General features: G+C 37.0%; 1 protein-coding gene and 1 long non-coding RNA gene across 2 annotated transcripts in view; both read left to right on the forward strand.

Moving 5' to 3' along the window:
- Positions 1-24847, forward strand: part of LOC113076442 (sterile alpha motif domain-containing protein 10-like) — a 28475-nt gene that overhangs the window by 1164 nt on the left and 2464 nt on the right. Inside the window, exons 2-4 of the mRNA XM_026249099.1 lie at positions 2396-2577; positions 21558-21726; positions 24345-24485. Coding sequence (XP_026104884.1) covers positions 2396-2577; positions 21558-21726; positions 24345-24485 — 492 coding nt within the window. The remainder of the gene's footprint in view (positions 1-2395; positions 2578-21557; positions 21727-24344; positions 24486-24847) is intronic.
- Positions 3689-7441, forward strand: LOC113076443 (uncharacterized). Its single transcript, XR_003281180.1, has 4 exons — positions 3689-4108; positions 5197-5237; positions 5330-5444; positions 6806-7441. It is a non-coding gene; the product is annotated as an uncharacterized LOC113076443 (long non-coding RNA).

Raw genomic sequence — 24847 nt, forward strand, 5'->3', positions numbered from 1 at the left:
CAGATGTTGTGTTTCTATTCCTTCCCAAAGTTCAAACCCCTCATGCTGGTCAGAAATCTCTGGCACACTTGCTTGGTTTCTCACAAGAGACCACATCATTAGTTCACTCCAGTGAGTGCAGCAGGTGAGAAAAAAACCTGGTCTGGATTTAATTATTTGCTTCAGGGAATGAAGAGCTGTCGTGGATGATGGATCTCTAGATATAAAATAGATTTAGATTATTTATTTTTATTGACACATGCAATGAAATGGGTCACATGTGCTTGACCATGGCTGGCTGTAACCATATAAACAAAACATTCAAATGTAGTAGTTTAAAGTAATAGTAAAACCATATACAAATTGTTTTTCCATTCAAATGAATCAGAATGACACTGAATATTCATCAACATTGATATGTTTCTAAAACAAAGCTACTGTATTACATTATGGTTCTATTTGTCAGTGTACTTTTAATAAATACTATTATTCAGCAAGGAAAATCAGTATTGTCATCACAGGAGTAAATTATATTTAAATCGAAAACAGTTCATAGGAATTATATGCTCTTGGAATTACTCCGTTTATTTTTAAATTGTAATATTTCACATTATAAAATAAAAATATTTCACATCGTATTACAAATATTACTGTTTTACTGTATTTCTATTCAAATAGATGCAGCCTTGAGCATAAAAACTCACAACCCTGAAACTTCTGAACACAAATGTTTCCATTTCCCATTTAGTAGGTCAAAAATACATTTTCAGGAGTATATACTGTTTCTAGATTTAGGAGCACATCGTTTTGTGCACAAATAAATAGAAAATAAGGACAGCATCTGTCCAGGACTAACAGGCCTTGACGTGTTTTCACCCTCCAGCCACAGTAGTGCCACATCTCTCTAATGTCTGCTTCAGAGGCACTGTGATGAAAGGCTGTGTTCATCTATGACTCCATCCCAAATGCATTCATACAGACAGGCATCCCCCATGCACTCTTGATGAGGACGGCCTTTGTAGCCGCCTGTGAGGCTGCAGGGAACGAGAGCAAAAAACATCCCTTGTATTTCATTCACCTTCCAACACACACAACCTTATAGTCTGTCCCTCTCATCAACTCTTACTTATGTGCGCACACATTAACACTCATTTGGAGATATAATACCATCACACACTGCCATGCACAGATTAGCTACTCATTTGTGCTAAGACTAAGGTGGTTATTAGAAGTGTGAGGTGTCTATGTCTGTAATGCACTGGCCTCTTCCAGCTTCTGGAAGAAAATCTGCTTATGCTGTCCACCGACTCATTTACAGTCGCCAGTCAAGCAAAACTATGCTGTGCTGGTCTGCTGTATTATTTTTAGGAATATGCAAATTCTCTAACAGGTTTACTCACACAGCTTCATGTATACTGTCTTTTGTGTGTGTGTGAAAGGGGTAGTTCACCTGAAAATGAAAGTTCTGTCATCATTTACTCATGTTGTTCCAGACCTGTATGACTCTCATTCTTTTGTTGAACACAAAGATATTTAGAATAATTTTTCTGTGGTTTAGTTCACATAATGAATGACAGTGGGTTCCAAAAACATTTATTATTTTGGAATTTTATCAAATTTTTATTTCCGTTTTAGTTACATTTTTAAACTAAAGTGTGATATATTGCTCTGGCAACCACCTGAAATAAAACTTTTTATTATTAGCTTTTTTTTTTTTAGTTCACTATAAAACCCTGCCAAAACAACACTGAAACGCTCTTCAAAATATCTTCTTTGGTGTTCCACAAAATTCCTTTGAAGCATATTTTGCACCAGGAAGGTCCTAGAAGATGTCTTTGTTCATTTGATTTTCTGTTTGTTGTTTCATGAATTGCAAATGCTAGTTTTGTCTAGCTCATCAAGAACTGATGTCTCTGAGGCATTCTGTATTTAGTAGCACTTAAAGTTTTCCTTCCTGGAAATCTGGAGCCTCATATGCCTTTTCATAGACTACCCCACAGGCTACCAATACTCTGCTTTTTTATCACCCTCTGACACGCTAATGCATAATTTTCTCAATTAGCTTTGCTGACTAGCGTCTTTGGGAATTATCCTGGGAAGAATCCAATCCACCCAGTCAGCCGCAGGAGATATGGGTCATTCAAACATTTCTTATTTGCTTTTACTTAAGCATAAACCTTAAACCTTAAACTCTCTGAACCACCAAAACCCTGATGACAAATGCAGTCCTCAAACTGAATCTCTTACATGGCTAGGTTGCTGCATGACTGATAACTGACAATAAACAGTGCTTCTGCACATCTCAGTAGTCTGTCTCTTTCTGAAGAGGGAAGTGAAAATGTAAGTAAGAAGGATGGAATGTGTTTGTGTGTTTCAGCGAATGAATAAATGCCAAATTTCTCTGTTTCTATCGCAGCGGCCTCCAGTTTTACTTTCTGTCGTCCTGCGGTGGAGTACAGGGCACTTCCAGAGGACTTTAAGTACCAGCTGAGTCGTTGTGCAGGTGGAAACCTTACCTGGCATGAGGGGCACAGCCGCAAAACAGCCGGTGGCCGACCGGTCAAACTACTCCAGCAGCCTGGAAGCAAAGAACTTCAGGTGAGACCAAGAAGGAAATCTTTTACAAACATCTCAGTCCACCCTTACCAAAAAGTAGTGTACTTCAAGTTTATTTTATTAAGTGTACTTAAGTAAAGTTCAAGTAAATTTAGACTTTTTGTAAGTATAAGTCAAGTATACTTAAATGTCATTTTAAGTATATTTCTGAGAAGTACATAAAGCCCATTCCTGAGAAGTACATAAAACGTAAACTAAAAGCATACTTTCCTATTTTTAGTTTAAAAGAAGTATACTAATAGCACACTTGAATAAACTTCTTTTTCGTAAGGGCATCTGAATTTGAGCCCTTTCACATTTCCGGTGATTTCAGAAGCAGAAGTCATCATACTTTGGTTAGCTTAAGTTTATCTTAACAAATATATATAATATATTTTTTTTTTATTCCAATTCGCTCCAACAGCAAAAAAAAAAAAAAACATTTCACAATAGCGTTTTCATGACTTTATGATTATCAGAGCTGGCGTTTTAAAAGTCGCATTGAGCATAAGAAAGACACACATTACTCTTCTTTAGATCAAATAATAAAGATAAGAATGAAGCCAAATGTTTTTTTATGTATTCCCTGTATCAGCTTCAAAGGATCATCATTTTGTAGCATCTCATTAACATGACTTAATTATATAAACCAAAGCTCTTTCTAGTGCACTTTCACTGAAACTGATCTCAAGAGGACATTGAGAAAGACCAGTGTTGGCCAAGCTACTCAAAAATGTAGCTAGCTGATTACCATATATCATACACTGTAAAAAAAACCTGTAATTTTACGGAATTTTACTGTTTTATTTTACAGTTTTTTCCACGTAATTTTGAAATACAGTTTAAAATTGTAAAATTACAGAAAGAGACTGTAAATTTACATATCTTATGTAAAATCACATGAAAAACTTGTCAATGTGCATAACGTCCCAAAAATATTTTTGAAGATTTATTTCACATAATGCGCTATATTTATATGTAGTATGTGCAGTATGTGTGTGTGTGTGTACGTGTGTGTGTGGCATTAATAATATAATGCCATATTTTTTAATAGATTAAAAATATAAATAACAACTGTACAAAAGTTAACGTTCATTATTATTATTATTATTATTATTACTATTGATATAATATGTTGTATATGTAGCCTACATTGCGTGTTTGCATAAAAGAGCAGGTTAATCCTTTTTTGAACAGGTTTGTTGAAAAATCCTTCTCGAAAGAATCGTATTTCCAAAGTACTGTCAACTGACCACATCTTCTTCCGCTTGTCAAAATAGTTCTGCTCAGTTTGGTGTTTTATTACGGATTTATTCTCATAGTACCGTTTCATAATTTGATATAATAATATAATAATATGCTGATATTAAAATTAAAAAAAATAAAAAATGTAATATTCGAACTGAAGGAATTCCCGCCCTAGCGCAAGGACACATTCTCCTCCAAGCACGCAGTGGAGCTGCTGCGCGCGCAGAAGGAATAACTCGACCTTCAGTTTCACGGTCAATCTTCAATCTGAGGCGAAAATAAGCAGGTAAAGTTCATGTTTTCTCATTTTGGTCATTACTAAATGCTATTTCTACTATATATGAGTTCTAAAATTTAGAATGTTTACCTTTTTGAATCGTTAAACCAGTATTTCAAACTTCGGCGCTGACCAGTGCCGTTAGTCGTTAAGTGTGGGTAACTTAACGTTAACTTCTAATGTTATTTTGTCCCTGAGGGAAAAACAGGCTTACTTTAAGGAAAGTCGTTAGCTGGTTGTCTACGATACTGTTATTAAATATTATTATCATTTGTGGTTTAAGAACTCATAAATTTAACAGTTAGCTCAGTTAATGTTAAGTTCGAATATGTAGATGTTGCCAACTTTACCGAACTTCGACGCATAATGCAGTGTTTTTAATCAGTTTTGATATACATAATAGTAGGCGTCGTCTAAAAGCAAAAAAAAAAAAAAAAAAATCATATTTTTCGAGGCGAGATTGGATGAAAATTCTGAATTTAGAAACAGACTCATTAGGACCAGCGCTTAAAGTGACGCGCGATTTGAAACGTTATGTTCGTCTGCATTTCTCCCTCTTCAAGCACTGGTTATTACGCTTGTATAATGAAATTCACTTAACTACTTTAATTTGTCTGCATGTTTTACTCTTTTACTTCCAGATATAGTCTTATTGAGGGTCTGAAATATCGTTACAGTCAGTATTTAATCACTTTTTAATAAATTATTTCTGTTGGTTACCCTTTATATCTGTCTATCGGTTAAGCAAATATTTAAAATATTAAAAGTGTTTCAAAAAGCTGGTGAAACCATTGACCAGTTAAAATTGTGAATGAAAAAACAATGTCTGCAGTGTGTCATCTGAGAATTCATATAACCTTGTAATCTTGTAATCTACGCCTAGGGAAAAAAGTTTCACAACTTCTGTTTTAATCACCCTTCTATAATTAAAGACTGTTATAGCTTATAGGGATTATTGATAGACTCACTGATAGGGATGAACAGGTGGCGCAGATAAGGTTCAGAACCATAGATATAAAACATTTATCAATATATTTCTTTGTATTTTTGTAGATTTCCTTAAAATTTCACATTTACATGCTTTTTTCTCCTTACAGATAAGTTCAGTGAGTGCTAAAACCATGGTCAACATGAAAGGGTGAGTTGCAAAATGCAAAGATGTTCACATATTACACTTGTAATAGTTGTGGTGTTTATGGTTTATGAACTTTATGTTTTCTGTTCACCCAGTCATAGTTAACGACCACATCACCATCTTCTGCAACGCTCTGATGTTTGCTTCATACAACTGCTTGAACATTTCATACCCAGGAAACCAAGGAGAAACGCAAGAGATTGTGCAAAGGTAAAAACACACACTCATACACTCACTCTCACACATATCACACTCACACGTGTGTTCTCACACACACTCACACTTTTTCAACACACACTGAATTACGCATCCTTACATACACTCACTCTAACACACACACTCTCACACACAGTCACACACGCACCCACACACAGTCACACATGCCTACTCACACACACAGACACTCACATACACGCAGTCACACACACACATCCTCACACTCACATACACATTCTCTCACATGCATTCTCACACACACACTCAATGTCACATATGCATCCTCACACTCTCACATATACACACGGTCACACACACATCCTCAAACTGACACACTCTCACATACACACACTCACAAATGCATCTTCACACTCGCACACTCACGTCCACATTTGCACACATGCATCCTCACACACACACACACACACACACACACACACTCACTCTCTCAAATGCATCCTCACACTTACATACTCTCAGATACACACACTCTCAGAAACGTTTCCTCACTCATACACACACTCTCACACGCATCATCACACACACAGTTACACAGTTTCACATACTCTAACAAATGCATCCTTACACTCACACACTCTCACACACGCATCCTCACACACACTCTCACACACATTCTAATACAAACATCCACACACTCTAACATAGACAGTTACACATGCAACCTCACACACATTCTCTCTCTCACACACACACACTCTCACACGCATCTTCACACACAGTTATACACTTTCACATATTCTTACAAATGCATCCTTACACTCACACACTCTCACACACGCATCCTCTCACACACACTTCCTTATACAAACATCCAAACATTCTCACATAGACAGTCACACACACTCTCACACACACTAACATACTCTCACACGCATCCCCACACAACCTTCTAGGGCTGCATAATTAATCACATGCGTTTTTCAGGCGTGTCTCGTCATTAAAGTCGGTCCTGTGATTAGTAGTAAATATCCATCACCTGTTTTCAAATTAAGCAACATTTAATAAACAGAGCTGTAGTTCACTGACAAGCTATGCAGTATCCTGTTCATAATCTAATGCGATTCATCTGCAAATGCATCTGACAACTGCATGTGGTTAATTGTGCAGCCCTACATGCATCCTCACACTCTCATCCTCACACAACACACTCTCTTACATTGTCACAACCTTCTTAGTCTGCCTCACACACAACTACCTCTCACATACTTCTTCACAACATCCACCACAAGCATGCCCTTTACAAGTTCTTATTGTTCTGCTTTTATTTTAAATATATTCACAGCATATGGTACAGTCCATGTTTTATTACTAAATATGTTTTTTTTACTCAACAGATTCCTTTTTAAGATGAACCCCGAGAAGGGATCGAAAGTGGAGAAGACCACATCGAGAAAGAAATCAGCAGTCAGTCCAAAGGTTCTTTCACTGATTAACAAGATTGCGGACTTTGAAAGGATGGAGTAAAACTTGGAGTGTCAGATCTTCCTACATTGCCTAGCAGAAATTCTTGACAGTGTCAAAGACTTAAAATACTTGCTGATTATTTGCTTTCATGGTTGATTTTTTTTTTTTTTAATGCATCATCTGTTGTCAAGATGAATTAATCTGTTCACAGGTGGTTCAGTTTTAAGGACAAATTAATTCTTATTTTTTATTTGTTTACCAATTTGCTATATTGTTGCAGTTTTGAACAATTCTTTTGTGTGTTGTTGCAGTTATTAAATATATATATATATATATATATTATATACTGTTGCAGTTATGAAAAAAAACTGAATTGTATGTGGTTGCAGTTGTGATCTAATTTAAACTTTTGGGCTTATTTTTTTATTGGAATATTGTTGCAGTTTAGCTATAATCTCTATACTGGTATATTGTTGCAGTTTTGTACAAAGAATATTAGTAAATTGCAGTCCTGAACAAACTATTTGTATATTCTTGCAGATTGGTCAATAAATTATTAAAACACATTTTTGCACTTACGGCTGATTATTTGAATTAAAGCAGTGTTCAAACTTTATGATAATTTAATGGTTTTTTTCTTATTAACTTTCCACAATATTTATGTAAAACATCTTATCAAACATTAAAAGCTGAAGAAAATACAGAAAATATGTAAAATTACAGCAAAAAACTGTATTTTTGAATTACGGAAAATTACTGTTACTTAATGTGCACGTTATTTAACGGTAATTTTCCGGCACCCCAGCTGCCGGAATTTTACCGTTTTTTTACGGGATTTTTTTTTACAGTGTATGAAAGGAAAAGTAGATAAACTACTAACTTCACTATTGGCTATTTTATGTATTAACTGTGAAAATGTGCAATGTAGGCAGTAGAAGCTATAGTTTTGTACAGCAGAGCTAATAGCTTGGGTGCTTTCAGTTATTCCATACTTTAGTCATGAAAGATGTCATTAGCTAATTTGTTCACTAATATAATGTATGGTTGTCCGTTGTTGCATTATTAATAGAGGGAAATTGTTTCGCCTTTCAGAAATTCACTTGTGTGAAAACCTGTCAGAGGTGTCAAGTAACGAAGTACAAATACTTCGTTACTGTACTTAAGTAGAAATTTGGGGTATCTATACTTTACTTGAGTAATTATTTTTCAGCCGACTTTTTACTTCTACTCCTTACATTTTCAGGCAAGTATCTGTACTTTCTACTCCTTACATTTTAAAAATAGCTTCGTTACTGCTATTCATTTCGGCTTGTTTTCATTCCGGCTTGTCATCATTAAAAAAAATCAGATAAATCGCGCCATCCGGATGGAGTGAATTTGATTGTGGTTGGTTGAGAAGTATAAACAGATATCATTCCGACACCCTATCGGTTTGTACGCGATCCATCGCACCTGCACATGACACAAATCACATCACACTCCAGCAAGGACATAGCCAGTTTTGGGTTCGTTTATCAAAAAATATATTTCTTTAAAGTAGGGTTGGGTGTGGAACCTGTATCCGATCGCCTCAGAGTCAGTCCCCTTAAATTTCATTTGAAACCGGCGTAAGACCGGTCTCCCGTCTTTCAGCGCGCTCTTCAATCCGCAGACCGCGAGCGGAGCAGCGCATGCGTTGCGCAAACAAACAGAGGAAACAAGGTATGCGTTTATCGATAGATTGTTAGAATATCCGCATCTGTGCAGTTCTTTGTCATAAATACAGTTTACAAAAGGTCACGAGGAAGCAGTCGGTTTCTCATCTGTAAAGTTTTCACTCATCACACCACAGCCATTTCCTCCAGCGAAAATCTAGCCCTTAACACATAAGAACGACCACATACTTTAATTACACTTATTTTTAATATACTTAATTTAATCATACGTTCTTTATACATACACTACTGTTCAAAAGTCTTAGACACGTTAGTATTTTCACTTAAAAGAATGGTGTTAGGCCAGTTATTTATATATTTTGCTGTAGTGTGTCAGTATAAAATATCAGTTTACGTTTCCAAACATTAATTTTGCTGTTGTCAAACTGCTTGTGCATTCAAAATCGCACTAGATTATTATTAAAATTAATTGCAAACTGATATTTCCTACTGACACACTACAACAAAAGATATAAATAACTGGCTTAAAACCCTTTTTTGGGGTGAAAATACTAATTTTTCCATAAGACTTTTGCACAGTACTGTATTTTAAAAACGAAATTGTTGCTACTTTATAAAGAATGAGCATACAGTAATTCACAGACGGATTAAAGACAGTAACAGACAGCACTCATCTTAACTAAATATCAGAGTGAGTGACAGAGATACAGTAGAAACATTATGTGTGGTTTTGTATTAAATAATGACCCAGATTGTGAAATACATTTATTAGCCTTAGATTAAGGGAAGCATAACTTGAGAAATGAGAGCATCCAGGGTGAAAGCTATGGATTTATTTTAAATATTTGTAATGTTCTTTAAACTTATCCATAGTTTTTTTTTTTTTTTTTTTGTGGTTCTTTTTTTTTTTTAAGTATCGGTTCAGGCACAGTTTAGGTGCATAGCAGATGTACCGAATACAAGAAGCTATCAATCAGGAAGGTATCAGGATTATGACTTATTTTTCAGTTTTAGTTTTTGATTAATCACTTGGATTAATCATTCATTTTGACAGCACTATAATGTTTATTGTAAATAGACAACCATACAAGTGTAATTGTCACTAAGCCTGCACCAATGTTCTTGTCCATTGCCCTCACAGATTCCTGCAGCTAAGCTTGGATGTACAGTACATTTACATTCCATTAAAGGTTATTGATGACATGCCTCTAAAGTTTGACTTTTTGGACCATAACAATAGTTACTGGTAACTAGTCATCCTATCTCTAGTCCTTTAATGTATTTGCATTGTACTAAAGTGCGTTCATTTTAAATGGGCATATATGCGGCTGAGGAAGACCTGAAGGTCGAAACGTTGCTTGATTAAATTCCTCTGGAGCAGTAGTTTTCAGTGTTCAGACTTCACTTCTTTATTTGTCTATATCATTCAGTTGTCTTGCACCTGCGTCCTAATTGGATGTTTGGGATGTGCACACCATTTTTGTATTTTCATATATGCGGCTGAAACAGGTAGCCTAGTGCATCCCAAATTTTTCAACATGAACATTTTTATATAACATTATAGTCATTATGGCCTTTAGAAAAATGTTTTTTGAGGAGGTGGGGTAGTGCACAATAGGCCCCTGTGGTGCGGCCTAAGCTTTTGTTCTTAATGGCATTTTTTCCCCCTTACATTACTTTTACTTTTATACTTTAAGTAGTTTTTTAAACCAGTACTTTTACACTTTTACTTGAGTAAAAAGCTTGAGTTGATACTTCAACTTCTACAAAAGTCTTTTTAAACCCTAGTATCTATACTTCTACTCAAGTAATGAATGTCAGTACTTTTGACACCACTGAAACCTGTGCATTAAAAAAGGTAGAGTAGGGGATCTGGCAGCAAAACACTTCCTTTCTCTCTTCAGATATCCATCTTTCCATCCATCTAAAAGCGTGTTTAGTTTGTAGAGAATGAGTAAAATGCTGTTTGGCTGAGTTGTGGGCCTCAGGTCAGATGGGCACTGCTGATTTATGCACTGAAACCAAAGATATGGGTCGTAATGTGTGTTTTAACTTCATTTTATCTTCTGCATTAGCATATTAACGAAGCAAGCGCTTCTAGTCGGGGCTGCAGAGCTTTGTGGGTCAAAGCAGTCTCGCCCACACAATTAGACTCCTCTTAGATTTTACAACAGGCTTGCACATACTATTTAAACCTAAACCTGTTTTTGTTCAACTGAGATAGATAATATTATCTTAATGAGTTTGTGTTCTGCATTTAAATGAATAGTATTCAAAAGTAATTACTTGAGGCGAATCCAGTGTTCTGTGGTCATTTCCATTTTCTTTTTCATTTCTCCTTTTCTAGTGCTAAATTAGTTTTTAATCTTCTCAGTGAAATTAGCAGAGGTGCTGTTAATTTGGAAATTTTGTGTTTAGTGGATTAAATGAATTAAAATAATTTTTCTATAGTAGTACATAATGTATTTACTTTGGGTATATACATTATATTTTGAAAATATTTTTAAAGGAAGTCTCTTCAGAAATCATTGTAATTTGCTGACTTGGAGCTCAAGTAACAGTTCTTATTACTATCAATGTTGAAATTGTTGTGCTGCTTTTTAATATAAAAATATATATATATATGATACTTATGATACAAAGATCAAAATGACGTCATATATTATTATTTTGCATTGGATAAGAAATGTTTCATCTGTTCATCTGCTTTTATCAACTCATCTATATTATAAAAAGTCTTAAACACCAATATAGTTTCTAAATCGTTTACAAATCTTGCTTTTTGCCAGAGGAACACCAGACTTAAGGGGAATCTTCTGAACTTGGGTTTAAATTTGTTGCATTTTGCTGAACCGGATCAGAGGGCGAAGGTTAAGACTGTCCAAAAAGTGAATTTATAATTAAAAGGATGGTGTGATCAGACGTCTATGTTCATTTATTTCTCATGAAAACCCCAAACAGGGGCCTAACTAACCTCTGCACTTTTTTGGCCTTCTAATTTAAACCATTGTTAATGAATGGTGAACCTTGTTAGCCTCTTCCTTCAGTGAGACAGGACAGATAAACAGCTCTGTTTTATCTCTTCCCCTAATGGCTTCATACACAAATCCTTTGTTCAGCCCAGCTACATTTGTTAGTATTTTTCTCAACAATGCAGGTTTGTGTATCTCAGTATATGAAAGTCACACTGACATCTCACCACATAGTGTGCTCTTCCCAGAAAAAATAAAGAATGAACAAAGAAGAAAAGAAAATAGAAAATGTCACTTTGGTATGAATGTAACACCAATCTTTTCTCACTTTCATCAGCGCTGTTGTGATTTGTCTATAAACTTTGCCAAGGGACATGTCATCATAGTATGATCAAAGAAGAAATGAGGAACTCAAGTGCCTTTTGACTAATTGTAGTCAAAAATGTGACTTTTATGTATGTATTTGTGTACTGGTGTCCACATTTGATGGTTAGTGTTTGTATTTTCTCATTATTGTGCTCTGACTGATCCTCTGGGGTCTGTGTGAATGGAACCCATACTGTAAATAATTAATGTTGCACATTTAAGTGGTGTTAATTCCCCTCTCACTGACTGATTCTGTAATCTATACCATTGCATAAAGGGACATTGCAGAGTAAGAAGGATTGCATCAGCTTGTCTCCATTGTATGTCATAGAGTGCAATCTCAATTAATGGGCATTAAAATAGGGAAAGTTTGACAGATACTAATTCAGATCCATTTATAAGCCACAAACAAATTGATGTTCATGGTTTAAATTTAGAAAAGGTACTTAAAAAGATGTAAATGTGACAATGACATGCCTAATAATCTCATCTAGGGCTTAAATTAATAATTTACTGAAAATGTTCTGACCCTCAAGCCATTGAAGATGTAGATGAGTTTGTTTCTTCATCAGAATTCGGATAAATTTAACATTACATCACTTGCTAACCAATGGATCTTATTTAGTGAATGGGTGCCATCAGAATGTGAGCCCAAACAGCTGATAAAAACATCCCAATAATCCAAGCAGACATGACTTCAGTCCATCAATTAATGTCTCGTTGCATTTGTAATAAACAATCCATCTTTAAGCACTTTAACTCACATTCTGATGGCTCCCATTCACTGCAGAGGATCCATGGGTGAACATGTAATGTAAAGTTAAAATTTCTCCAAATCTGTTTAAAAAAAGAAACAAATTCATCTACATCTTGAATTTCATAAGGGAGAGTACATTTTCAGAAAATGTTCAGTTTTTGGCTGAACTATTATTTATGGTCATGTAGGGATCACAGAGTCCTTATGCCCTAAAGAGACAGTTGCTGGAGAGATGTGCATCCTGCCCAAGACCAGCTGAGTAGAACAGTCACTTATTCAGCCTATTTGTGTGCATGCATGCATGCATACATGTTTGTGCATGTGCAAGAATGTATGTGTGTGATTTCCTTCATGCAGAAGAAAGAATTACCCACTGCCCTCAAGGGCAAACACAGCAAAGGCATAAAGTAGAAAGTTGCCTTAGGGAGAAAGAGAGAGAGAGAGAGCAGTAGAGATGGTGCAAAAACTGTGAAGGAGAAAGAAAATTGAAGATGAACTTGAGGAATGGAGTACAGATGGCAGGAAAAACAAGACAAATAGAGGGAGATGTGGGAAAATGGAGGCCTGTAATTTTGTGAGGATAAATGACTGTTAATGAAATGAAACACCAAAGAAAGGGAAGAAAATATGCAAAGCATAGGGAATGAAACTTTCGTTATATTATGAGATGAGTTTTGTTTCAATACCCAGAATTTACAGCGACCTATAACACATTACAAAATAGTAAAATGTAATATGAAAATAATATTTTATAAGAAAAAATATTATATAAGAGTCAGAAAGTTTTATTATATTGCTTTTAATCCTGTACAGTACCATTTAAAAGATTAGGTTCAGAAAGATTTTTTTAATGTTCTTAAAAAAAAGTCTAATTTTCATTTCAGGAAACTATTATTGTTATCAGTGGTAACAACAGTTGTGCTGCTAAATGTTTTTGATACATGCCTTTTTTTCAGGATTCTGTAATGAATAGAAAGCATTTATTTGAAATTAAAATCTTTTTTCAACCTTATAAATGTCTTCACTGTGTAGGGATTTTTAGCTCTTTTCTCTTAAAGAGGGGAATCGAATCTAAAGATTCAAATTGATTTAATTGAGCTGATTCCAAATTTAAATAGTTTATAATTCCTCAACGGTTCATCCAACGAACATTAAAATCAGTATATCTTGTCTCATCTTTACTGCTTAAGATGAGTTTGCACCTATTTCATAAGTTTGTTTGTTTTTCTTGTGTTTGCGCTGAAAATTGAGTATTTGAGTTCTGGATGACTTGATCCCTTGATGGTACAGCACGTGAGCACAAAGGCTAAAAGCCCAAGGGTCCTCGAAAAGCAAAACTAGCCAAAATCTTTTTGTGCCATTTGGTTTTAAAGCCAGAAATGGACGTCTCCAAAATTCTCCTGTCCAATCATCCTACTACTTGTCCACTTGATCCGATCCCCACTCACCTCCTTCAAGCGATCTCTTCTTCAGTCATACCTTCGCTTACTCACATTATCAACTCCTCTATTCAATCTGGAACATTTCCCTTAGCATTCAAGCAGGCTCGGGTAAGCCCACTACTCAAGAAACCATCTCTAAATCCAGTGCTTCTTGAAAACTACAGACCGGTATCCCTTCTTCCATTCATTGCAAAGACACTTGAGCGAGCTGTGTTCAACCAACTTTGTATGTTCCTTGTACAGAACCACCTCCAGGACAGCAACCAATCTGGCTTCAAAAGTGGCCACTCAACTGAGACTGCTCTGCTCAACTGCTCTGACTAGCAAGAGCAGCTTCAAAATCCTCGGTACTCATCTTACTGGACCTGTCTGCTGCTTTTGACTCTGTTAATCACCAGATTCTCCTGTCCACCCTCAGAAAGATGGGCATCGCTGGAACTGCTCTCCTGTGGGTTAAGTCCTACCTCTCTGACAGATCCTTCAGTATGTCTTGGAGGGGTGATGTTTCAAAGTCACACCACCTTGCTACTGGGGTTCCTCAAGGCTCAGTACTTGGACCACTTCTCTTCTTCATCTACATGACATCTTTAGGATCTGTCATTCAGAAGCATGGCTTTTCTTATCACTGCTACGCTGATGACACCCAACTCTACTTCTCATTCTGGCCAGATGACCCGACGGTAGCTGCTCGCATTTCAGCCTGTCTGAGTGACATTTCTAGCTGGATGAATGACCATCACCTTCAGTTTAACCTTACAAAGACTGAACTCCTGGTGATTCCAGCTAACCCATTGCTTCATCACAACTTTTCTATACAGCTGGGCTCCTTAACCATAACTCCTTCGAGGACAGCCAGAAACCTAGAAGTTGTGATGGATCATCAGTTCAGCTTCACTAACCACATTGCAACAACGACCCAGTCCTGCAGGTTTGCCTTATACAACATTAGGAAGATTAGACCCTTCCTGTCAGAGCAAGCAACCCAACTTCTTGTCCAAGCTCTTGTTCTCTCCAGACTGGACTATTGTAATGCTCTCCTGGCGGGCCTTCCTGCATGTACTGTCAAGCCTCTGCAAATGATCCAGAATGCAGCAGCGAGGATTGTCTTCAATGAGCCAAAAAAAGCTCATGTTACTCCTCTCCTCATCAGGTTACACTGGCTACCAGTAGCCGCTCGCATTAAATTCAAGGTACTGATGCTTGCCTACAAGACGACCACTGGCACGGCACCAACTTACCTAAACTCACTGGTTAAATCTTATATGCCCTCCAGAAGTTTGCGCTCTGCAACGACGCCTTGTGGTGCCATCCCAAAGAAGTTCAAAATCACTCTCACGGACCTTTTCCTGGACTGTGCCCAGCTGGTGGAATGACCTCCCAATCTCAATTCGTACAGCTGAGTCTTTACTCATTTTCAAGAATCATCTAAAGACTCATCTTTTTTTGCCTGCACTTAACCTACTAACACCAGCACTTAAATAAATAAAAAAAATACCTGGCTATGTGTTCTATACTAGACTAACTGAGACTTGTCATGGCACTTGTATACTGTTGTTGTTCTCTTGTTGACCTGACTGCTTCTATTGTTCTCATTTGCTTTGGATAAAAGCGTCTGCTAAATGATTAAATGTAAATGTAAAGCGAGCTGATTTGGTCCCTCCCAGAAGCGACTGTCCCAATTAGGGTTGTAACGATATACCGGTATGACGATATACTGTACCATGATATAAACATGTATGATTATCATACCATGTACATTTAATTATCTAAGGTATGGGAGAAAATAACAGACACAGAATCCTCACCTGCGCCTAGGCAACACCTTTCCACTTAACTGTACTCTTGCTCCACCCACACGTACAGCGGAGACAACATCAGAGACAGAGGCCATTATCTCTAATCTCTATCCCACGTCGAAATATGGGTTCAAACTGGCACTAGTATGGAAATACTTTTTATATAGAACAGACGAATGCTTATTTGTCATCGAGGGTAGACACAGTTTGCAAAAACTGTGGTCGGAAAGCGGCTGCAAAATGAGGAAACGCATCGAACATGTTTACTTATTCAGAATATCATCCCTCCATACAGATACAGCCATGTCCCATTTATAATTTAAGGTTTAAGCATTATTATTTCTGTAACGCGGAGTGAATCCCAGAATCCAGTCATGACAATGAATTTACAGTAGCTACTAGATACAATGCAGATGTCTCATAAATGTGCGATTTGATGGATTGATGAATAAATCCAAAACAAAGCTGTAAAATAATGACAAAAGCACTGCTATATAAATATATAGGCTAATCTGTTTGTTTTGTCGTGTACTACATGCACCGGTACATGCATGGTCTAAAGTGCCATGTTTAACAGTGCTGCTGTCTCACTATCTGAGGACATGAACACAAACACTAACAAAGCAATTAATAATCATTTTATTTGCAAAAACTAATACATTCTGACACTCAAAGCTCTCCACTGCAACCCGTTAGAATAAAGGTCAAATTTTTAACTGGAAGAAATTGACAGAAATTACGATTGTACTATAATCTGCGCTCATTGAGAAAAGCGCCGTCATCTCACGTGTCTATTCCTCCACCTAAGTTGGCGCTAATAAACGCCCGCTCCGTGGTGAATAAGACCTTTTTATTAAACGACTTCTACTCATCACACAACTTGGATTTTATGTTCATCACAGAATCATGGATAAAGGTCGGTGATTTAACTCCCTTATCAGAACTGGTTCCAGCAAACTGTACATTTTTTAACTCTCCTCGTCCTAATGGACGCGGGGGTGGGATTTTAACTATTTTAAATAACTCTCTCTCCTCACGCTGCCGGCTGGTCCCTGCAACGGCCTTCCCCACCTTTGAAACTCAGCTTCTCCACCTAGATTGGAATGGTCCCATCTGTATTGGGGTGATATACCGCCCTCCACTCTTCACTAAGGATTTTATACTCCAATTCACTGAGTTCATTGGCAACATTGCCACAAATTATGATCGCTTCCTTTTGTTGGGCGACTTCAATATTCATGTCTGCTGTCTTTCAAACTCCCTGTCGCAGGAGTTTCTTGACTTAATAGATGCTTTTAACCTACTGCAGTGGGTCAAAAACTCTACCCACACTCAGGGCCACACACTGGACCTTGTGTTATCTTATGGGATTAATGTCACTGATATTGTTATCTCTGATTTTCCTCTCTCTGATCACAAGCCTATTTTATTCTCACTGTCTCTTCTGGAGCTTTCTCAACCCACTACTGATCCTGTTATGTCACGGTTCTATTCTCCTCAGTTCAACACAAACTTCGACTTGTGCTTTACTGAGTTATGCTCTCACTGGCACTTGGACCAACCTTTATCTGACCTGGATGCAGATCAGCATCTTAGCCTTTTAAATTCTGCCTGGCTTAAAGTAGCAAACGTGACTGCTCCTCTTAAGCCTCACAAACCCAAACCAAAATCAGATATGTGGCAAAATTCTGACACTCGTCTCCAAAGACAAACATGTAGAAAGGCCGAACGCAAATGGAAACGGGACAGGCTAAGTGTCTCCTTCCGCATGTTCAAAGACTCTCTTACAGCTTACCAGAACACTGCTAAATCAGCTAAAGCTGCATACTTCTCAAACTTAATTGAATCCAATCACTCTAACCCTAAGGTCTTGTTTTCTGTCATTCATTCTGTTTTAAACCCATCTGCTAAATTGTCTGTTGCCTCAGATGCTCTATGTGAAGACTTCCAGAGATTTTTTATTAACAAAATCACTACATTAAGGACCAGTATCTGCCCTAAATTAACTCTCCCCCCTATTAGGCCACGTACCTCCTGTGTTTGGGAGGCTTTTGTTCCCATTAACCTCCAGACACTGAAGGATGTGAGCGCTAAGCTCAAACCTTCATTCTGCCCAAATGATATCATTCACCCGAGATTTTTAAAATTAATCACAAACACGGTGGGTCCAGGTATGGTATCCCTTATTAACAAGTGTCTAAGCACTGGATCTGTTCCGGCCAATCTTAAAGTGGCTACGGTCACTCCTTTGCTCAAGAAGCCTTCACTGGATCCTTCTGTTTTAAAAAATTACCGGCCCATCTCTGTCCTACCTTTCATTTCCAAGTTATTAGAGAAAATCGTGTTGGATCAGTTCCAACACTTTTTGTCAAATAACTGTATATATGAGGTCTTTCAATCTGGGTTTAGGACTGCCCACAGCACTGAGTCCGCTCTCCTGCGAGTGCTAAATGACATTTATCTCTCCACTGACTGTGGAGACACTGTGGTTCTAGTTCTCCTAGATCTGTCGGCGGCTTTTGACACCGTTGACCACCCTACTCTGCTAGCTAGACTGGAGACGTGGGTGGGCATAAAAGGCTCTGTCCTGTCATGGTTCCAGTCTTACCTTACTGACAGAAAGTTTTTAGTAAAAATGGGAAACTTTTCCAGCTCCATGGCACCCCTGAGATGTGGTCTTCCACAGGGCTCTATTTTGGCTCCCTCTCTATTTTCTCTTTACATGCTACCGTTGGGCACAATTTTTAGGAAACACTGTGTATCTTTTCACTTTTATGCAGACGACACCCAAATTTACATTCCAATCAAGCGCAATAATCCTGCAGCACTAAACTCTCTTCATCTATGCTTAGAGGAGGTGAAGGCATGGCTAGCTCAAAATTTCCTATCCCTTAATGATGATAAGACCGAGGTCATTGTTTTCAGCCCGAGTGAAAGGTCCCAGTTCACATGCCCACACTTGGGAGGTCTATCTCCCTTTAAATCTACAGAAGTGCGGAACTTAGGTGTTCTTGTTGACCAGTCTTTAAAGTTTGATAAACACATCTCATCTGTAGTCAGTTCTGGTTTCTACCAACTTCGCTTACTATCTAAAATCAAAGGCTTTCTCACTCCAATAACTCTGGAAATGGCGGTTCATGCTTTCATCACGTGTCGACTGGATTATTGCAACTCACTATATTGCGGTATATCAGATTCTCAAATCTCCCGTCTTCAGTTAGTCCAAAATGCGGCAGCCAGACTCATCCATAATTGTCGCAAATATGACCATATCTCTCCCATCCTCAGATCTTTACATTGGTTACCAGTCCGGCAGAGAATAGATTTCAAAATTCTTCTCTTTGTCTTCAAATCTTTACACAACCTAGCACCAGTTTATCTCTCTGAACTTATTCATCCGTACATTCCGTCCAGAAGTCTCAGATCCCACGACCAGGCGCTGCTGGTAGTCCCTCGTGTCAGACTTAAGCGTAGAGGGGAGCGTGCTTTTGCGGTGGCAGGGCCTTGTCTGTGGAACACCATGCCTCTAGAGATCAGAACTGCTCCCAACCTCCCTGTTTTTAAGTCTCTGGTCAAAACATATCTATTCTCGTTAGCATATTGATTACTTATCTTAGACTGTTCTTCTTCTTATTATTATTATTATTATTATTATTATTTTTTATTTTTTATTTTTTTTTCTACATTTGCTTCTTGATTTTATAATTAATCTTAGCTTAGTTGTTCTCTATGTGTGTTTTTCTGCTTTTATTCTTATATGCTTGTTCTGTAAAGCACTTTGGTCTGTCTTGTGTGGCTGTTTAAATGTGCTATATAAATAAATGAACTTGAACTTGAACTATAATATAGCCTATTTCTAAAATAATAATAATTTACATAAACTTTTTTTAAGGAATATATATTTTCTCCCCTCTTTTTAATTTAGTAAATCCCTTTGCGAAAACATAAAAGAGTAAAGGTTTTAAAACATTAATTAAATTGTTACATTTTTATAAATTTTTATGCAGTATATTTGTATTAAATCATAAAAGTACAGAATCTATATACAGAAACCAGAATTTATTCATTTGTATGTATAATTAATTATAAATATAAGTTATTAAACTAATAAATAATCAGTGATTACATTTTCTTTTTTTTGATTAATGAAATTTGAATAAACACATACTCTCAAACATTTGTTCAACCAAAAAAAAATTGTAATTGAATAATACCATATAACGTGAAACTGTATAACCGTGATATTTTCTGAGATAATTATCATACCGTGAAAATCTCATACCGTTACAACCCTAGTCCCAATCGGACGCTGTTGCAGGACTGTATGGACTGTAACTGTCCGCGCATAAATTAAAACACTGTTTAATTCATCACTGTGGAAGTGTCTTTGTGGGTTTTGTTAATAACTTAACGTGCGTACAATTCCAGATTTCACCATTACATTTATACCAAAGCAGTGCCAATAAAACAAGCTTTCATTCAACACTAAACTTTCATATCTTACACATATTTAATAGCTTTATTTGCTAAAACATTGGTTAAAGTTGCACCGATTAAATGAAACACATCAAGCATATATAAGACATAACACATTATTTGTGAATATAGTTGTATATGAGTTCCTTTGTTTTTACAAAGGAAAAGCGAATATTTTTCTGGAATGTAGAGAAAGGAGGGTGAAAGTGGGGACAGTCCTGAGGTGTCTGTCAATGGAACTAATGTTCCTTTTTCTGTTGTTCAGTTAAACGTTACTGCTCTTCCTGTGGAACATGAAGCCGGGTCAGCAGGGGATAATCAACCATTTGCTGGCATGGTTCTAAACCAAAGGGTTTTGATTCTTGGATCACCACCATTATTGGTCTTATCGTTGCTTTAGACATCTCTTGAGACAGTTGGGTGCCTTGGTTAATTTCTTCAATAAATTTTATGACTTGAAAAATGGTTAGGAGGGAGAATCTCTGGAACGTTTCATCAGCTCACATGGTGATTCACAGGTTTATTTGTGTCTGTTCGACAGGGTTCCTACACATGTCACTTTTTGATTAATTGATTGTGTCCTTGCTAAATAACATCATGATATTGTATGTCACAGATACATTAAACTCCGTTTCATTAGCTCTCATAAACTCTCACTGGCTCCAAATGTGGATGATTTGCTAGAATTATATTTGCATGATGATTTTGTATAATTAGTCTGTGATCATAAGAAAGTGTGATGAAGGTCAAGTGAGTGTTATTGTGGCTCATGTCACTAGCGCAGCCATTGTAACGAATACTAATCATTCTAGAATGGCCTTCATTTATACAGCAAAATGTGCAGAATCATGGCCGTGTCCGTTAGGCAGCCAATCAGATGGCTTTCTAAGATGAAAACATCCATCTTAATCACTGCCGGTGCTTGACATGGAACACAGTTATTTAAAAAAAAAAAGTTTATTTCCCAGAGTTCCCAGCAGAAGGGAGAGCTATTTATCTGTTTCATTATTTTTTTTAATTCTGCTAGAGAATGGTTGAGAATGGTCAAATTATTAGTGCTATAAAACGTTGTGCATTCATGCATGGTAGGACTCCAGAAGGATGGATTTTCAGTCACATTTCGATATTTGTTTGTTTATGCCACTTCACTGTGAAATGCATATTTAATTTAGTTTCCCTGTCTCTCCCTTTCCCATGCTCTATTTCTTTCTCTTTCAGTTACGTTCAGGTGAATCTTACTCTGTTTACCACACCAGCCCGACCTTGCCGTGTCTCTCCAGGCCAGTGGTTCTGTGGTCTCAGCAGGATGTATGCAGATGGTTGAAGAAGCACTGTCCACACAACTACTTGACCTATGTTGAAGCTTTCTCCCACCACGCCATTACAGGTGTGTTATCAAATGTAAAACAAAAGAACTTTTGTAGATTTTGTATATAATTAAATATATCCCCATATGCTTTTAACCTGTTGAACATTATTCAAATTGAATTGCATTCTGTGTAAAATCACACATCACAGTAACCCTGCACAAAATCACCTTTATGTACCACATGCACGGGAGTTAGACAAATCCCTTGACACCAACACATCTATTATATCTCATATGGTATGAGAGAAGCATTACCATTTTAGCTGAAGGTCAGCCAGCCAGTGCTTAGCTACTATTCCAAAAAATCTGTCTTTTGTCAAAGAACTGGTCCTATTTCATTCTCAACCCATGAATTTACAGTGCTTTAAGCTTTTGTGCTCCATTTTCAATATTCTAGAAAAATGTAAATGTTTTAGTACTGGCACAGAACCCTCATAAATACAAGATTAGAAATCTGGCATCAATGCCCATGGACACTTAATTTTCATAACATCTGAGACATATCATTTTCTTTCATGATACAGTAACGTACAGTTCCAAAGCCTTCATTAGCTATTTGACTGAGCTGTGAAAGACAAGAAATATGTATCAAGCTTTTAAGTGCCTATGAAAAGAATTGGGCACTGGAAAATATATCTGCTGTCATATTTAATGTCATATAATAATATTAGCAACATTTACAACACTGTTCGAAAGTTTAAATTAAAGGGGTCATATGATGCGATTTGAATTTTTCATTTCTCTTTGGACTGTTACAAGCTCTTGGTACGTAAAGAAGATCTGTAAAGCCCACACATGTCTACATCACATTGTTGGAAGATTTGCATAACTCCGCCCAAATGTTCACACAAAGAAAGAAGTCACGACTTTGATTCTCGCTGTAGTATTGTTGCTTTAGCAATGTTATGGAGAAGCTGTGTTTCATTGTGAAAGTGAAACTACTTGGTTTGGCCTTCCAAAAGAGGACACAACTAGAAATCAGTGGTTAAGTTGTATTTACCACACTGTTCCAGAACAGTTCAAACTAAATATTCAGATGTATGCAGCGCATTTTAGTGAGGATGAGGGCTGTTTCCTGAGAGAGTAGCCTACAATGCCGGTGTCTTTTTCTATAAAGTGGGGCAATAAAAACTTTGGAAGGACAGTCTGGTGCTTTTGACTCACAGCCTGTAAATAAGTTTTCAAATTTAAAGAATTTGCCACTGATGATTCAAATGCGAGTTTTGAGCAGTGTAGAGCAGCCCTTGATGTTTGTCGTTTCTCCGATCACAAATGCAGACATGGTTTTATGTCTAAGCGGCACGATATGCAACGCAATGCATAAAAACACAATATAAGTCATTATAATCAGTAATTATGTCCTCAGTAGTTTATGATTTTTTATGGGTTTTATTGGTTTTGTTTTGTCTTGCAGTGGGACATACCATCATAGTATGTTAAGGGGCGTAACATTTCTGTCACACACTTGAAGTATCCGGCCAATCATAATGCACTGGATAGCTGGCCAATCAGCGTACACCTCACTTTTCAGAACTTGTTAAAATAGATGTATTTCAGAAAGGCGGGGCAGAGAAGAGCATCAATAATGTACAGTATGTGGAAAATAATGTGTTATTTGAACCTTAAACCACATTTCATTACCTGAAAACAGTTTTTACAAACATATTAAACATCAAAAACTTTGATAATAATGTTCAATGAAATTATAATAATGTTTAATGAATTTGTAATAATGAAATATTCCTTGAGCACCAAATCTTAGAATGATTTCTGAAGGATCATGTGACATGGCTGCTAAAGATTCTGCTTTGCCGTCACAGGATATATATTAAAATAGAAAAATTTATTATAATATTGCTGTATTTTTGTCATATTTTGAGCATAAGAAACTTTCAAAAACTTTATATTTTATAGACACAAACTTTTGAAATAAATGCGTATTTTATATTGACCATCAATGGGGAAAGCTGCAGCCAGTTGGATTTTTTGAAACTAGGATTCGCTGGCCATACTGATATCTTTCATTATTATTTTACCATGTTTTTCTAGTGGTTTTTTGAATTATAGTGTGAATATGCGACTCATATCTGAGCATGTCACGGGGTCCTGCTCTCACACTGCCGCTTAGACAGCTATTTCTCCCACTCACTTGCTCACTAGGGTCCCGTGTGTCTTCACGTCCCCCACAAATCCTCTCTTCTCTCTCAGTGGACACAAAGCATCAAGATCACAGATACCCTGGGTGAGATCCATAGAAAAGGAAATTGAGAGAAAATGAATATTGGTATTCAAAAAGCATGAGGACAAAAGACAGGCGCAGTGTTTTTTCTACAAGGCTGTGGACTGAAGTGTTTAGAGTCACAGCACGAGAGGCTCAGTTGGAAACAAAGTGCGACCTGGGGCGGCCTATGCCCTCAGGCAGCAGTTCCACACAGCATGTTACCATAGTCACATATGCAAACATCACTGAGAACACGGACATAATAACCTAAGGGGGATTTGCAATGCTGTAATTTGTTTATAGCTGTCAGCAAAACTGTGCGTACATAATGTAGAGGCTGCAGGGCTTGTGTGTTTCCAAAGAGATCTTGTCTACTGAAATTGTCTCTCTCTCTCTGTCCCTTTGTGTTTGTCAGGTCGTGCTCTCTTGAGATTGAATGGAGAGAAGTTAGAGCGGATGGGTTTGGTGCAGGAGACTCTGAGACAAGAGCTTCTCCAGCAGGTTCTACAGCTACAAGTACAAGAGGAAGGGCGCAACTTACAGCTGCTTAGCAGAGGTGTGTGTGTGAGAGAATAAAGCACAAAAATGTGGAAGAAATATTCTGCAGCAGGTAACACGACCTAAAAGCAATAAAGTTTGCATAATTGAAAATGAAAGTTAGGGCGGCTTGGTGTACTTGTGCCTATTTATGTTTCCCTAGAAGCTTTATTTTAAGCTTTAGTGCAGTGAATTTTACATTTTTATTAGAGGGATACCCAAAAATGTTGATGTCCTCTTGCAACGAACATAATTTCCAACATTTATTTAAAAAACATTTACAATGTGTTTAGTTGACTACATCTTTTTCTATTCACTATTGGAGTTATGTCAGATAAATAAACATAAAGGTAAATATAAAACTAGGGCAGTCATTGGAAC

This window comes from Carassius auratus, unplaced genomic scaffold (genome assembly GCF_003368295.1).
Source record: "Carassius auratus strain Wakin unplaced genomic scaffold, ASM336829v1 scaf_tig00020493, whole genome shotgun sequence".
In the NCBI taxonomy this organism is placed as follows: domain Eukaryota; kingdom Metazoa; phylum Chordata; class Actinopteri; order Cypriniformes; family Cyprinidae; genus Carassius; species Carassius auratus.